Source organism: Colossoma macropomum, unplaced genomic scaffold, assembly GCF_904425465.1.
Source record: "Colossoma macropomum unplaced genomic scaffold, Colossoma_macropomum, whole genome shotgun sequence".
Lineage (NCBI taxonomy): Eukaryota > Metazoa > Chordata > Actinopteri > Characiformes > Serrasalmidae > Colossoma > Colossoma macropomum.
In genome coordinates, this window is record NW_023494788.1 from 6,880,668 (window position 1) to 6,897,934 (window position 17,267).

At 42.8% G+C, this 17,267-nt stretch overlaps 1 protein-coding gene across 1 annotated transcript in view; it reads left to right on the plus strand.

Annotated features, from left to right (window-relative positions):
- The first annotated feature begins 990 nt into the window (after window positions 1-990).
- Window positions 991-17,267, plus strand: part of slc7a5 (solute carrier family 7 member 5) — a 34,476-nt gene continuing 18,199 nt past the window's right edge. Inside the window, exons 1-2 of the mRNA XM_036568172.1 lie at window positions 991-2,251; window positions 8,639-8,764. Of these exons, the coding sequence (XP_036424065.1) occupies window positions 1,666-2,251; window positions 8,639-8,764 (712 nt within the window). The 5' untranslated portion in view covers window positions 991-1,665. The remainder of the gene's footprint in view (window positions 2,252-8,638; window positions 8,765-17,267) is intronic.

The following is a 17,267-nucleotide window of genomic DNA, read 5'->3' on the forward strand; positions in this document are numbered from 1 at the left end:
AGTAAATTTGAGGGTGACCGGAGGGCTGGAACACCAGTTCAACCTTTAAGCTAATCGAGGAGCGCTGAGTTGAAGTGGGCATGTCAGAGCAGGAAAAACTAAATTCCTTCAGGAGCAGCACTGGGAACCTGCACTGCAATATCAGTTAGAATGTCTTCATCAGCAAGATGCATCCACTGAATTCAAACTGGATATGAAACTGAAAACAGACGCACAGAGAGAAAAGCAATTGCACAAGCCAGAGTTTCTCAGCCACTGGGCTGTGCACCACAAAGTGGTCCGCAAAGCACCCTTTGGTGGTCCTTGGGCCTTCCCAGTGGTCCATAGTGGGCTTTTAATGGCACTAAAAAGCTAGGCACCCAAACATAGCTGTGTTCAAAATTCCCCCAATTTTTTTTGTAGTTTTGTTTTCCTGTGGGCTGCTGTGCTTTAAACACTCTTAAAAAAGATGGTTCTGCAAGGGTTCTTTAGTAAAATAAATGCTTCTATATAGAACCATGAACACTCAAAGAACCATTTTCATGATAAAAAGTTTCTTTGCATGGCGAAATGGTTCCTCAGATTGATGGAGGATGTGCTGTATGTGGTTCTACATAGCACCCAAAAGGGTTCTTCTATTATAACAAGCTTGACATTGTAACAATAGAAGAACCCTTTTGGGTACTATATAGAACCCTTTTCAAAAAGATTCTATATAGAACCATCTACCGCACATTCTGAAGAACGCTTTCATGATGCGAAGAACGCTGTAATCATGCAAAGAGGTTCTTTGAGTGGCCATGGTTCTATATAGAACCATTTTCTTTTCTTTTTTTGAAAAGGGTTCTATAAAGCACCAAAAAGCGTTCTTCTTTTTGGTGCTATATAGAAGCTTTTTCACAAAGGTTCTATATAGAAACATGTACAGCACATTCTCTGTCAATCTGAAGAACCCTTCCACGATGCATAGAACCCTTAATCATGTGTTCATAGTTCTATATAGAACCATTTTCCTCATTAAAGAACCCTTGAAGAACCATCTTTTTTAAGAGTGCAGTGATAGGTAAGTGGGCATTGAGGCGGGCCTTGGTTGAGAACACCTGGCAGAAGAAGTTTAGTAAAAAATCTCAGCTAAAGTTCAGACAAACCTGTCAGACTCGCCTGGCCGCGCATGTCCCGACAAAAACCTCTAGGGGGCGCCAAAGAGAGACTGCAACAACAAGTAGGCGCTTTGTGTGACCGCCTATTTTTTTCCCACCTGTATTCCGACAAATCCCATCCACTGCGTTGTTATTGGCTGATATTATCATGTACTTCGCTACGATTGGCTAGCAGTCTCGTGTTCTTTCGGGTTGATAGGATGAACAACTGGCGCACTTGAGCAGACGGAGCCGACACTTTCAGCCAATCAATGGCAGGAGGGCGTGGCTTGTCTTAACTCGGGTGTAAAAGGAAATAAAGACCGCGGATTTGGCCGTGACGTATTAAAGGAAAGAGGAAAAGATGCTTAAAGCTTTTGAAGCCGGAGTTCCGACGTTCAGACCACGTTTTGGTGACTCAGGCAGCGGATCCAGAGACGGAGGCGACGTTTAGACCGAGTCATCGGTGTCAGAGCGCGACAGCAGAGCCGCCGGAAAAGAGAGGAAAGAGAAGACAGAGAGGAAGGAGAGGAGGAAAGAGAGAGCCATGTCGAATCTGAAGAAGAGAAGCTCCGGCGCGTCCGGGGACCGAGACGAGGACAAGCAGGTGACCGAGAAGATGCTGTCCTCGGGCGGGGAGAACGGCAGCGCAAGCCGGACTGAGAGCGAGGCTACCCGGAGCCCCGGGAGCGAGGTGGCCGCGGCGGCGGACGGGGAGGAGACGGTGGTGCTGAAGAGGACCATCACGCTGACGAACGGCGTGGCCATCATCGTGGGCACCATCATCGGCTCCGGGATCTTCGTGACGCCCACCGGCGTGGTGAAAGAGGCCGGGTCCGTGGGGCTGTCCCTGGTCGTCTGGGCAGTGTGCGGCGTGTTCTCCACGGTGGGCGCGCTGTGCTACGCCGAGCTGGGGACCACCATCACCAAATCCGGCGGAGACTACGCCTACATCCTGGAGGTCTACGGCTCCCTGCCCGCTTTCCTCAAGCTGTGGATCGAGCTGCTCATCATCAGACCCTCCTCGCAGTACATCGTCGCCTACGTGTTCGCCACCTACCTGCTGAAGCCCATCTTCCCCTTCTGCCCAGTGCCGGAGACCGGGGCCAAACTGGTGGCGTGTCTCTGCATCCGTGAGTGCTGAGAGAGGGGCGGTGGGGTGGGGGTCCTTTCAAAAGTGATGCTGCGTTTGGTGCATGACGTTGCCCCACAACTACACCCTTAAAATAGACGGTTCTTCAGGGGTTCTTTAGTAAAGATAGTGATTCTGTATAGAACCATGACTTCTACACTGTTAGAAAAGGCGGTTCCGTAGTAAAGGCAGTAGTTTTGTTTAGAACCATGAGCTCTACACTCTTAAGGTGGTTCTTCAAGGGTCCCTAAGTAAAGACAGTGATTCTACGTAGAACTATGAGTTCTACGCTTTTAGAAAAGGTGGTTCTTCAGGGGTTCTTTAGTAAAGACAATAATTGGTTCCTTAAGGACTTTTTAGTAAACGCAGTGGTTCTATGTAGAACCATGAACACTCACACAACCATGCTTGCATGATGCAATGGTTCGTCGGATTGATGGAGAATGTGTTGCATATGGTTCTATATAGAACCTTTTTGAAAATGGTTAGAGCACCAAAAACTGTTCTGCTGTTGTTCTTATGTCAAGCTTGAAATCCTTCTGGTACTATAAAGAACCATATACAACACATTCTCCATCAGTCTGAAGAACCATTTCACCATGACAAGAACCACTTAAGCATGCACATGGTTCTCTATATAACTCGTGGCTCTAAACAGAGCAGTTGTCTTTACTAAAGAACCCTTGAAGAACCACCTTTTTTAAGAGTGTGTATCATCAGCAAAGTAATGTTGGGGTTGCTACAGGCTCAGTGGCTGTGTGGTGTTAGTGAACCGGAGAGTGAGAGAGAGAGAGTGAGAGAGAGAGAGATAGTGAGTGAATGAGAGATAGAGAGAGATAGTGAGTGAATGAGAGAGATAGAGAGAGATAGTGAGTGAATGAGAGAGTGAGAGAGAGAGATAGTGAGTGAGTGAATGAGAGAGTGAGAGAGAGATACTGAGTGAATGAGAGAGAGAGAGGAATCTCCCTCAGTAAGCAGAAAGGCCGTCGGGTACTGACGGCCTTTCTGGACTGGAGTAATGTCAGCCCTGCTGAGCCAGGCGGTGCTGGTCTCAGTCGCGCGCCGCAGCGCAGTTTAGCTGGTTTGGTTGTGTTTGGTCTCTTACACGCCGTTGTTAGGCGCGTGCTGCTCGCACAGTCTTCTGGGAAGCGGGCACATGGCGGTAGCAGCACCTGCACGCTGTACAGCGCGAGAGTGTTAAAGCAGATTCCTCCTGACCTGCTTCGTGTGTGTGTGTGTGTGTGAGTGTGTGTGAGGCAGAAAGTCCGCGTGTGTGTGTGAGAGAGAATGTTTACGGGATGTGTTGAAAACGCGCTGCGTTATTTCATCATCCCGTGCGCGCGCGCGCGGGCGGAAGAGAGCAGGCAGCGCGAGATACAACCTTAATACACGAGCGCTTCACCCATCAATGATTGAATGATGTAACAGAAGAGGAGATTGCAGTGATTCAGTGACAGTGAGAGATAAGATTAGTACAGAATATCTGAAGACATGTACAGTAAAGGCAAAGGTTCTGTTTAGAACCACGAATTATATATAGAACAACGCGCATGCTAAAAGGGTTCTTTGTCTGGTGAAATGGGTCTTTAGATTGACGGAGAACGTGTTGTAGATGGTGTAGCACCAAAAAGGTTCTTCCATTGTTACAAGCTTGACATCGTAACACTAGCAGAACCCTTTATGATGCTATATAGAACCATTTATAACACATTCTCCATCAATCTGATAAACAGTTTCACCACGCAGAGAACCATTTAAGCATGAAATGGTTCTAAATAGATCTCATGGTTCTAAATAGAACTATATAGAACCATTTATAACACATTCTCCGTCAATCTGATGAACAGTTTCACCTTGCAGAGGTTCTATATAGATCCCTTGGCTCTAAATAGAACTATATAGAACCATTATAACACATTCTTCGTTAATCTGATGAACAGTTTCACCTTGCAGAGGTTCTATATAGATCCCATGGCTCTAAATGGAACTATATAGAACCATTTATAACACGTTCTCCATTAATCTGATGAGCAGTTTTACCATGCAGAGAACCACCTAAGCATGAAACTCTTCTATAAAGATCCTGTGGTTATAAATGGAACTGTACAGAACCATTTATAACAGTACAGAACCATTTATAACACATCGTCCATCAATCTGATAAACAGTTCCACCATGCAGACACATTTAAACATGAAATGGTTCTATATAGATCTCATGGTTCTAAATGGAACCATTGACTTTACTAAAGAGCCCTATACGTGTATGTGTATATATAGCCTATATATACACATAGGCTATACATAGATATAGATATAGATTTTGGAATGCAGGCTTTTTACTGAGCATGCAGCTCTGAACCACAGGAATGTTGAAACACAAGTCGCTGACGAGGAGGCAAAATGTGCCCTTCTATGCAAAACAGTATAAAATACTATGGAAATTGTTGAAATGGGATAAAATATACTTGCGTGGCTGTCAATATACTTGGAGGGGGGTTACTGTATATAATCATACTCCTATAGTGAAGCAGTCTATTTTTGTTATTAATGCAACATTTATTTTATTGGTTTATATATATATATATATTGTGTAATGTAACTAAGATGTAACATATAATGACATATAATACAGTATATTTTTGTGTCATGTAAACAAGACACGCGATGGATAACACAGTGAATAACACAGTGAATTATAGTAACTTAATGTAGTGACTTAACAAACTCAAACCAGAAAACATTTGTTGTGCACGTCTGCTGAGTTACTGTAATTCATTGTGTTGTTTGCTGCGTTATTACTGTTTATGTTATGAGCTTTGGAAATAGAGCACAATGAACAGTGAATTATAGTAACTTAGCTGTGTAATGAGTGTTGTCTGTGCGAATCGTCCGTCCTGAATCAGACGGGTCATCAGCGCTGGTGTTTGTGTGTGCAGATGAAGTTTACGCTGCGGCCGAGCAGCACAAGAGCTTTAAACAGGATTACTCACAAATACATGACCGATTAGCCATCAGCCACTTAGATTCTCTCTCTCTCTTTCTCTCTCTCTCTTTCTCTCACATGCGCATTCACTCTTTTTCTCCCTCTCTTCCTCCCTATCTCTCATTCTTTCTCTCTCTCTCGCTTTCTCTCACCTCTCTCATACATTCTCTATTTCTCTGTCTTTTCCTCCTCTCTCTTCCGCTCTCTCTCCCTGCCTCTCTCTCGTACATTCACTCTTTCTCTGTCTTTTTCTTTCTCTCTCTCGCATTCTCTCTCTCACACTCTCTTCCCCCCCTTTCTCATACATCCACTCTTTCTTACTCCTTTCTCCCTCTCTTTCTTTGTCTCTTGCTCTCACACTCTTTCCCTCCCTCTCTCTCTCTCTCTCTCTCTCTCTCTCTCTGTCATTTCCCTCTCTATCTCTGTCACACATTCACTCCTTCACTCCCCTTCTGTTCTCCATTGTTCACCTTTCCATCTTTCTGTCCCTCAGTTCGAGCTGTTGTGTGCTTGATTAAGGTAGAGGAATGTACACACCGCCCGGCCGGCTGTGTGTGTGTGTGTGTGTGTGTGTGTGTGTGTGTGCTGTTTGTTAGTCCGAGTAATCTTTACTGTTAGTGGTTGGTCTAATCCTCCAGACAGAAACCATGTGATGCCAGGCTGAGAGAGAGGTAGTGGGGGGTGGGGGGTCTAGGTGTACCATGTCTCTTTTTAGTCAGAATAGTATTGGTAATAGTAATTATCAGCCATACATACATAAATAAGACCATTAAAACAGGGTAACACTTTACTGTAGGGTGCTGTCCATAAGGCTACATGACACTTACATAGGCTTGTCTTGACAACTGACATAACCCTACATGAACGTTTATAAATGCTTTTTCCAGTACACAGCATCTGTCATAAATCAAGATTGGCAAATGTAACTTGTATAGTGAATTAGGCCTGTTAGAATGAGCTTTTGTAAACATTTATGTAGGGTTATGCCAGTTGTCATGACAAGCATATGTAGGTGTCATGTAGCTTACAGTGAAGTATTACCAAAAACTGCTTAAAGAGTTCTTTGTGTATTTTGAACAGTCTAATCAAGCAGAATGACATCATTGACAATGAAGTTGACCCATTCATATGAAACAACTAAATGTAGTATATAAAATTTCACATATGGACATTAATGGGTTTCGCTGTGCTTTTATTGTATATCAACTAAAAATCAATCTTGTTGCATGACACTAAATTCGATGCCAATACAGAAGATATATCGCCCAGCAGAGCTGGGCCTGGACAATGAGGGAAAATATCTAGTTGCAATTTTTCGGCCTAATATTTTTTTTGGTATTTAAATTGTGATTATTTTCTATAAATTGAGGTTTAGACCTTTTTTTAAGACCAGAATATCCACTTTTTCTGACTTGAGGCTTGACCCCTTAACGTAGTGTGACAGAAAGCCAGTAAGTGGGGTTGTGACGTCACAACACATGGAGGTTTGGTGGCCTCTGATTGGTCTGACTCTACAGGCAGTATAGAACTCTGTGTTATTGCATTAAATTTCCCTTCTTAAGACTTTTTGATACTGTAGGTTATAATTGTAAAAAATTGCAGCTCTTGCGATTCGAAAACGTTTTGCACTCTCCCAAATTGCGATTTCGATATAAAAGCAATTAATCTTTAAGCCCTATTTAGAGCATTACCGGGAGTGCTCAGTCTAAAGTCAGGCTAGAGCTGTGGTACGAGGCTAAATCCTCCAGTGCCCCTGTGCTGTTTCCCATGGGTTTCTGCTTGTTGGTATAGCAGCACTCCATTGTTCCAGTGACCTGTTTTCCGCAGGACAGATAGCTGGAGTTATGATGGGCCCTCTGAGGCCCTCCTGGATTAGTCCGCTGCACGGGTCTTCCAGTCTTCCATGACGGGGCCTCCCTAATCAGCCCCTGGTCTGCCTCCTGTGGGCAGTGAGGGGCCACTCTCTGAGCTCATAACCTTGTCTTGTTTATTTAGTAGATGATGGGCTCGGAAAGATATAAGCTTATGTTTAAAGGGCTCATATCACTGAAAAATGTTGTTTTCCTCACTTTCTTTAAAACAAAGCAATGTAGAGTGTAAATACTGTAATAGCTTCACATACAGTCCATAAATGCAAACTAAGCTGCAAAACGGCCTGTTTTGAGCTCACTGTTTAGTGACGTCACAAAAATCTAACTCATTCTCATATCTGCCTGTTCAGCAGTTTATTCCCACCCATTCACATTGAGATTAAGGACCTGTTTCAGCACAGGCAGCCAATCAGAACAGAGCTGTTTTATGTATGTCCGTCTTAAAGGCACAGTAACAAAACCAGCCTGTTTAATTGTGTAAAAATGGATTATGACACTCATAACAGGACTTTGGAAAAAATCAAATTTAAGACAAACGTAGGGTACGGGCTCCTTAACTGTGCTCGCTTTGAAGGCGTCCGGGTGTGTAGCAGTTTTAAAATTGGGAAACTCTCTCCACATAGACTTCTTTGTACGTGTGTGGCTTAGTGCGTGTTCTCATGTGAGTGTCCGTAAAGGCCCCCTTTGTGCACAGAGGCAGTTTAGTGCCCAGACTGATTTGCTGCTAATATGCTTTGAAGTGTTCGGGTATTCATTAGTCGATCACTTACAATGGCAGAGGGTCCGAGGGGGGCTGTTCCGTTAACTGGACCTGCCCGCCCTCTCGGCACATGACACGCCTCACAGCAGGCCGCACTGTACACACAGCGAGGCATCAACAAGTAAGTCTTATAGTAGGGAAGGCCTAATTATTCCTAATTATGTGTAGCTTTATTGTCTCAGATAGCACGTGTGTGGCCTTTCGATGCATCACCCTTTCACACACGTGTCACGACTCGCTGATCTTCCCAGCAGAAACTAAGTCATGTAAAACTTGTGGTTGTCCATAAATTGGTCATGTTGCGGTGAGATGATGCAACAGCTGGAGTAAGTTTCTCCGTTTCTGTACCTTCAGCTGCAGCATCTTACAGCAGTACAGCATGCCAGGCCTCCACACCCTCACCCTGTGGATATTTTCGATTTTGTCATCACAGCATTGTATCTCATAGGGATTGTGTCTAATATGGGCCTTTGGCTGATGATAAAGGGTTGATGTAGTGTTTTGTCGCCTTGAAATTGAATAAAAATGACTGTTTATCTGTGTGTTTTTTCAAAACAGGTCAGTATTTTTCCACAAAAAGCACAGCTCATTTCACATTTCCATGTGGAGGCTGTCAGTAGTCAGGAAAAGGCGAAGAAACTGGATAATGTTTAACCAGTTCTGATGTAATTTATTTACATGAGCATTTAGGTTATGTTCCACTGTGGAAGTATTAAAAACCCCCTCTCTTCCTCTCCCTCTCTCTCTCTCTGTCTCTCTCTCTCTCTCTCAGTGTTGTTAACTGCTGTGAACTGCTACAGTGTTCGTGCAGCCACTCGGGTCCAGGATGCCTTCGCTGCTGCAAAGCTACTCGCCCTGGGGCTCATCATCGTCATTGGCTTTGTGCAGATTGGCAAAGGTTAGACTCACACGCCAACTCACATTCACAAATACTCACATGCATTTCCTCAAGTCAGGTAAGCTAATGGATTAACAACTTTAGACTGTCTGCAACCGTGAAACATTGAGGTCAGCTCTGTGTAGCTTAGCACACATAAATAGCAGACTCTTAGATCTTAGGAGAGAAAAAAATAACCGACATAAATAATAAATATGAATAAAGAAATTTACTTACTTACTTACTAATGTATTTATTTATTTAAATGGACGGTGTGTTGTAGTCCAAAAGTAGATATATATTTCAGTACCACAGGTTTAATTACCGATTTACAGGTTTACTTAAAGAACTGACTGATTTATACGGACCATCTAATACTTATTGCGTGCTATTTTGTCACTTTGGCTAGTCATTTATTTATATGTACACACTTCTATGCATCTGTTATTATCATTCAGATGGGAAACACTTATTTGCTGTTTACCTTGACAACAATTAGTTAAATAAACAATTAATGTTCTCAAAATTTCTACATAATTCAGTGGTAAACAGAGTCATTCAGAGTGGTTCGGTGTGAAATGGTTGATTGTAGAGACTCAGATTTCTTTACAGTGGTGGTGATGGGAACCAGGGGTCACCATGACTACAACACAAATAGAGCCATTTTAAGATTTGTGGTAAATCTCAAGAAATAAGTTTTCTTTGGGGACCATTTTGCCTTACAGCTTCCTGCGTGGCACCACTGCACCATGAATCAGTTAGAAAAAATACATTTTAGGCCAAAATCTTATCTCTGAACTATCATAAAACAATGTCCCAGACATCAGGCAGTGTATTCATAACAGTATTTTATGTCATAACTCCTCTGTGGGGGAGCTTTCAGAGATGGATGTTTGGTGCCTTTCACCACCACTGTGAGCAGTTCTGACTCAGTAAGTTTCTCTAGAATGGAGCGTTTCACACCAAACCGCTCTGACAGGCTTGGTGTATATCTTAACCATTTAATTACACTGAAATTTTGAAAAATAGGTGGAATTCCCCTGTAAGCAAGATATTCTCTCTTAAAAGGTCTGTCTTTGGTGTAGCAGTGTTTGAGAATCACATAGCGTGCAGAAACAGTTTTTGGTTGGACTTTTTGGCATGTCAGTCAAATCCCCCTTTCCTGTCAGCCTAAGTGGTACTTGGCCACATTGAGCGACGAAGCCCACCAGACCCTCTGAAGTCGGCCAGGTGTCTGGTTTGAGAGACCTGATGAATTGCACTGTTAGCTGTTCTGATCAGTTTAGAAGCTCGTCATGAACTCATTCCCCTGTATTCAGTTTTGGCTCCAACACAGATTACAGTTCTTTCTGATTGGACGACCTTTTTAGGTCGTGAGATTTCCATGCTCGTGAATCTGTTGTTCCGCTCGAGTTTGCCACTCTCTGAAGTTGAATTAAAACAGAGAGAGTGCTACAAACGAAGCAGCAGAATCGAACTCGCCATGATCCAAAGCTGAGAAACACTGCCTCATTGTTTGACTGCATGAAGAAGCCAGATTTGCCCCCCTTTTTTAACTGATCAAGGGTTTGCCCAGAATCCTTTTGTGCTCCACTTTCCACAAAACAGCTTTTCATCATGACTCCAAGTTATTGAAATGTTTCACACACAAATCTCCTCTTTATCTCAGACCTGTTAGCTTTAAAAGCTCTGAACAGAAATAACCACACCAAGGTGAGCCGAGTCTGCTGTTGAGATGAGTTCATCCTGAAGGGAAACACGATTTCCCTTTCTTTCTTCTTTCAAACAAAAGGTTCGAAAGGGGGGTGTGTCCATATTAAATCTAGTCCACATATGGAAATTGCAAAAAACAGCCCAATCTGATGTCAACCATGAATACATTCATATAAAAGCACTCGTTCATTTAATTTTTCTTACCATCTGGGCCGTGTGGGCAGTCCCTCCCCAGGTGAGCCCAGAACCGAATCAGCAGGGGTTGGGGTCATGCCTAAATCCTTCAGCCAGTGGACCTGCTGACCACTATGGGCCCTGAAACAGTAGCTCTAATTGTTCTCTATTCAAAATGTGGCTCTGCAGCTAAAGTAAAGGGGCCGGAGGAGTGGGAGTGGGGGCTAGAGGGGGGCGAATTGTAGTTGTGGCTGGCAAGCTGTGCTGGTCCAACTGGCTTGAGCCGGACAGGATGCTGTACAACATCTCCAGTGTTGATTAAAGCAGAATTACATTGATTTACTTACTCACCAAGGTATCACCTCTCCGGTCTCAGAGGGAATCAAACATTAAAGTGTGTTGTTTAGCGTAGTTAACAGAGTATTAAGGTCAAAGATCTGAATATGTGTAGCTATTGCTCCTCTTACTGAATTCCCCCTTGTTGACTAAACCCAACGTTCCTTTGTTTATTTTACTCATATAAGATTCTTCCTGATATTAAGGAGAAATGGAGTAAAGATGCAGTAATGCAAGCTTTCTAAGTCTTAGAGATTTGGCCGTCTGCAGTGCAGATTACTCTCTGCCCCGAAACCCCACTAACATAAACGACCATCATGACTGCCAGCAAGGGGCAAAGTGCTAGTGTGGTGATTACACTGACCAAAATAATTTGGTTTTGTTGGATGAATACCGTGATTATAGGTGTGTAACAATACACAGGTTTTTTTCCATTATGGGTTTAAGGTTTAATGTGATTTTCGCTATGTCCTGTGTTAAAATTGTCTTGATTTAGCAGAGCAATAATTATATGGATTAGTTTAGCTGAGAAATCAACATTTCAAAACAAAAGATTGCGAAGTAGCATGATTACAAAATGGTGATCTTAAAAACAGAGAAACTGAGCTTTAAACAGTACAAAAATAGTCAGTGGTTTCTGAGGGGAATGCTGGGAAGAGAGTGGGGGGTGTACTGGCAGTAGAGTTTTAAGTTTCGAAACACTGTTTCTTGATAACTGTAATGAAATTGTTGCACCTTTACTTAACTCCTTAACTTATCATTAACACTCGTGTAAAACAGTGATCAGGCAGGGTGATCATGGCACCTGATAAAAAAAATAACGTTTTTTTAGAAATGACTTTTGTCATTTACTGTTATACTGGTATGCACATAAATGCAGGTAGCGCAACGTACAACTTGCTACCCGTGTAGTAAGTTGCACTATGAGGTCAGTTAGTCCAGTTTGTTGTCGAAGGAGCGGCATCAGACTGTAGTGAGATAACGGGACAAAATAGAGTGGAAAGAAAAGCCAGTCTCTTGGGGTCAGTTAGCCATTATCCTAGAAAGGGGACAAACTGACTTTCCGATCTCAGCCTACAAGCCAAGAAGCTCCGCAGCTTCTCAGCTAAAACTAATAGTGTGAACAGCTTGAAATGTTTACCAAATTCCAGCAGCGTCTGATGTTCATAGTTCGTAAAAGCTTGAGTGTAAGAGACGCACATATGAGACAAACGACTTTCAGACGTAAAACAACATCCAGCACCGTTTAGAAGAGCCGCTGTGGGCTTTACATACACTTGCATTTGACTTGTTAGGGTTAGAAAGCAATGCTAACGTTTGTTTATATATTGGTTATTTTTGTCTTTACTACTTCACCTAATAAAAGTATTTTAGATTTACTTCAGTTATTAAATATGGTTCTTATCAAAAGTGAAGGGACATCCAGAAAAATATGCCGTTGTGAATCTACTAAAATGGTTTACTTCAGCATCCAAAATGGTTTTATTTGAAAATAATCTTAATTATACAGTGATATAAATTTTTGCCCATACCGCTTCTATTGAAGTACAAGCCTAAAGTGGCCAATTCGTCTGATTATCAGCTTACTTTCTAGAACTTGATACTTAGTAGCTCCCAACTGACAACAGCCTGAGCTCAAATAAACAAACATTACTCACCACCGCCCTCTAAAGGTGTTACTACGCCATGTCAGATGCTAGAACTTTTGTTGTTTTCTTAAGACACAAGATGTCTTTCAATTGGTGAGTCCTTTATTTATGTGTATTCGCTTCAGCCCAGTGGATTAAAACGCACCCAATTGAATTGCCTTGTAGACATATGGTCGCGAAAGCTGACAACATAATTACATCAGCTCAATTGAGATCAGGTGATTGTGTAATAACTGTGACAGGCCTAATAATGATTAACAAATGATATATTGTGCAGCCGCAGTGCCAACAGACCGTTCAGTCCTCTCCACACAGCATGTCAGTTGGAGGGGGAGATCACCACCAGGTGTTATTTTAGGCTGGAAGGCTTTACTGTTTATCTTTAACTGTGTTTCTCTATAAGGAAGTGAGAGGCTGATACAGAGAGATTGCGCAACCCCCATAACACAGAGCAGAAAGGCAGAGAATCTTTTAATTTAAGGAAACTGGCTTGTTTACTGGAGTCGTTCTACTTTATTCCTTTTCACCACCATGTATACATATATGCGCACACACACACATACACACACACACACACACACACACACACACACAGTTAAAAGCTTGGATGTGTGTATGTGTGTGTGTACGTTTGTGTGTGTGTGTGTGTGTACGTTTGGATGTGTACATTTGGGTGTGTGTGTGTGTATGTGTGTGTGGGTGTGTGTGTGTATGTGTGTGTGTGTGTGTGTGTGCGTGTACGTTTGAGTGTGTGTGTGTGTGTATGTGTGTGTGTGTGTACGTTTGGGTGTGTGTGTGCGTGTTTGGGTGTGTGTGTGTGTGTGTGTGTGTGTGTGTGGGTGTGTGTGTGTCTATGTGTGGATGTGTGTGTACGTTTGAGTGTGTGTGTGTGTGTGTGTGTGTGTGTGTGTGTGTGTGTGTACGTTTGGGTGTGTGTGTACGTTTGGGTGTGTGTGTACATGTTTGGGGGTGTGTTCATCAGCCACTCCTCTTAGTGATTCTATCTCTGCAGTAGTGCTGCCAACTCATACCAGCACCCAGCATGTGGTATGAAAGGGCGAGAGAGACGCAAAAGAAAGAGAAAAGATAGCTTGAGAGACGGGGCAGAAAGAGAGAACAGGAAGAGCGATAGCAAGAGCAGAAAGAGAGGAGAATAGCAAAAAAAAAGAGGGAACAGAAAGAGTCAGTAAGAGAAAACAGGCAAGGGGAGAGATAATGAGAGTGAGAGAGAAAAGGAGAAGAGAGAAAAAAGAAAGAAGGAGAAAGGGAAAGACTGAAGTGTGGATAGAGGGGGAGAGAGGAAGAATAAGAAAGAGAGACAGAGAGAAGAGGAAGAACCATACTAAGGGGAGAAAAAATGTGAAGCAATAGAGAGGAGAAGAGCGAGAGAGGGCGTGAGAAAGAGAGCTAAGGGAAAACAGATAAGGGGAGAGATCAGGAAGAGATAAGGAGGGTGAGAGAGAGAAGGAGAAAGAAAGAAAGAAGGAAAAAGTAAAAGAGTAAAGTGAAGATGAGAGGGGGAGAGAGGAAGAAGGAGAGAGAGGGAGAGAGAGAAGAGGAAGAGCAATAGTAAGGGGAGAAAGAGAGTATAGCAATAGACAGGAAAGGAGTGAGAGGAGGAGAGAAAGAGATTATAGGGGAAAATAGATGAGGGAGAGATAATAAGGGTGGGAGAGAGAAGGAGAAGGGAGAAAGAAAGAAAGAAAGAAAGAAAGAAAGAAAGAAAGAAAGAAGGAGAAAGTAAAAGAGTGAAGATAGAGGGGGGACAGAGGGGAAGAAGGAGACAAAGAGAGAGAGGGATAGAGAGAGATTATAAGGGACAAGGGAGAGATAATGAGAGAGAGAGAGAGATAGGGTCCAGGCAGGGAGAGGGGAAAGCGAGAGACGAGGAGATGTAGTAAAATAAAGCGCAGAGTGGCTCTGTCTGTCCATTTAACTACAAAAGAGCAGCTTTTTATTCTGGCCATTTTGTCTCGTCGAGTCCAGCCTGATGCCCTTTCTCTCCTCTTCACTCCTCTCCAGTCCAGTCAGACTTCAGACAGTGACATTTCTCTGGTCATTTCAAAGTTTACTTGTAGGAAATACTTGTAGGAAATGAATGTAATGAGTTAATTACATAGTTGTTTGCACGGTTAATTACATTCACATTAACAGTTAAGAATATACACGTCCCACAGTGTTTCTCTGCGCGATTAAGTGATCTGCGAGTAAGAAGGAATTAATATTGATCATGTTTTTATATTTATGTATTTCTAGTTCGAGTCTTGGTGCTAAATTCCAGAGGTTAATAGACGTGTTTCCCCTCTTTTCGCTCCTCAGAGCGATGCTCTGTACAGCGCTGCAGGCGCTGAGCTCTAACAGACACTGCTTATTCAAATACATTGCAATTCATTGTCACTGCTGTGAGAGATAAAATGAGTTTTTATTTCTCTCTCTATCTCTCCGTACAAGGTTCTTCTGTCCCCTGTTTAGAGGAACTGAACTTATCTCGTACAAAACAAGGAGAGAAGTCCTTCAGTCTGTGTCTGAGTGTCTGTGTTTTGAATGAAAGTCTTGGTCTTCTTGTTGTGTTGTGTCTGCTGTGAGGAGGTCGCTTTGCCATTCACTGAAAGGCAAGTGAAATGTGACACTGCACTGGTTTATTTATCACATTACCCAGCAGGCCACTAAACTGCCCCAACTGACAGTGACATTTTGACCTGCTCCGCCTCCAGGTCGACCACAGGTGACGTTCAGTTACAGGTGTGTTCCACTTCTGTCCGTGTCGTTTAAAGCTGCAGTTATGACCAACAACAACAAAAGCGTAGCATAACATCAAACATCCTTGTTTCTACACTCATTGTCCATTTAATCAGCTCCACTGACCATTTAGGAACACTTTGTAGTTCTACAGTTACAGACTGTAGTCCATCTGTTTCTCTGCATACTTTGTTACCCTGTTCTTCAATAGTCAGGACCCCCACAGAGCAGGTATTATTGGGGTGGTGGGTCATTCTCAGCACTGCAGTAACACTGATGTGGTGGTGGTGTGTTAGTGTGTTATGCTGGTGTGAGTGGATCAGACACTGCAGTGCTGCTGGAGTTTATAAACACTGTGTACACTCACTGCCCACTCTATTAGACTCTCCTACCTTGTTGGTAGAAGTGTCTAATGCTGATGATGCTGCCCACAGGACACAGTGAGGTGTTTAAAAACTCCAGCAGCACTGCTGTGTCTGATCCACTCGCAGCAGCACAACACACACTAACACACCACCACCATGTCAGTGGTACTGCAGTGCTGAGAATGACCTACCACCTAAATAATACCTGCTCTGTGGGGGTCCTGTGGGGGTCCTGGCCACTGAAGAACAGGGTAACAAAGTATGCAGAGACACAGATGGACTACAGTCTGTAACTGTAGAACTACAAAGTGTTTCTATATGGTCAGTGGAGCTGATAAAATGGACAGTGAGTGTAGAAACAAGTAGGTGGTTTTAATGTTATGGCTGATTGGTATATATTAATACGTTGAGATATGGGAATAAATAATGTGGAAAGTGTTGATTCTAAACTTCTAGTAAATTCCACATGTATGTTTGCGAGTAAACGAGGAGATTTTATTTGACCATTTTTTAAATCTTGCTGAATATAGAATGTTGGAACTGCAGACTCAAATGTAGTGAATGTAAATGCTACAGCAAAATGACTGATAACTCTAGACCTCTAAGGCTTCTGAAAGGAAAACCCACAGTGATAAATGAACAGTCAAAAATCCCGTCAGTAAGACAGTGGCACGGCCGCCCCGGATCATCCCTGAGATTACAGTGCGGGAAGATGTTAAATGTAAATAATGTAAGTTTTAGCGAATGTGTAATTATTACAAAGCCTCTCTTCAGTGTTCACTGTTAGCCTGCGAATTGCAGGGATTCTCTACTGGAGCTTTAAAGCTGAATCCTGGTTGCCGTGTAATAAGTAGGATCAGTGGAAAGCTGTGGAAATCTGATTCCTGACCTGCTCCGAGATGTTTTCCAAACAACACACAGCGCGCCTCAGGGAAAAAAGAGTGCTGATCTGGAAGCTGTTCTTTTGTTTTTATCTGACTTGTTGTTAAGAGCAGTGGCAGGACCCAGGGTCAGGCCAGCTTGTCCAACATCGCAGTTTTCACCCTTTATTATTCCTTTAAGGTCAAAGCAAAAAGCAACTGTTCCTTCCATTCATGTGAATTCTCAATAAAGTTGTCGTATTAATTAAAAGTAGGGGGCAGATTCTAATGAGTTTAGGTAGTCTATGTCCACTTTAACTCATTGACCCCTTAAGTGGCCAGGGCCAGGGCCCACCAGTGGGCCTAAAGTTTTCCTAAACACTTCTATAATCTAAGAATAGCTCAGCTGGTTTCCATTGAAGTCCCTTCTAGTTACTAAATATTCAGCCTTAGTATGTAATGAGCCTGAGATTTTAAAGGGTTAAAATCTGTAAAAAAAGTTTTAAATTAAATCATCAGATCCTTTTTTAGTATATTGCTGGCCATGGGTGACATTTGAGACATATGTTGGGGGGGGGCAAGCCATCTCAGTCAACTATATAGTAAGTATAAAACCTATATATAGGAAATAGCCTATATTTATCAAAGTCTAAATGATCTCCTGCCTTAGGATATCATTTGAAGTGAG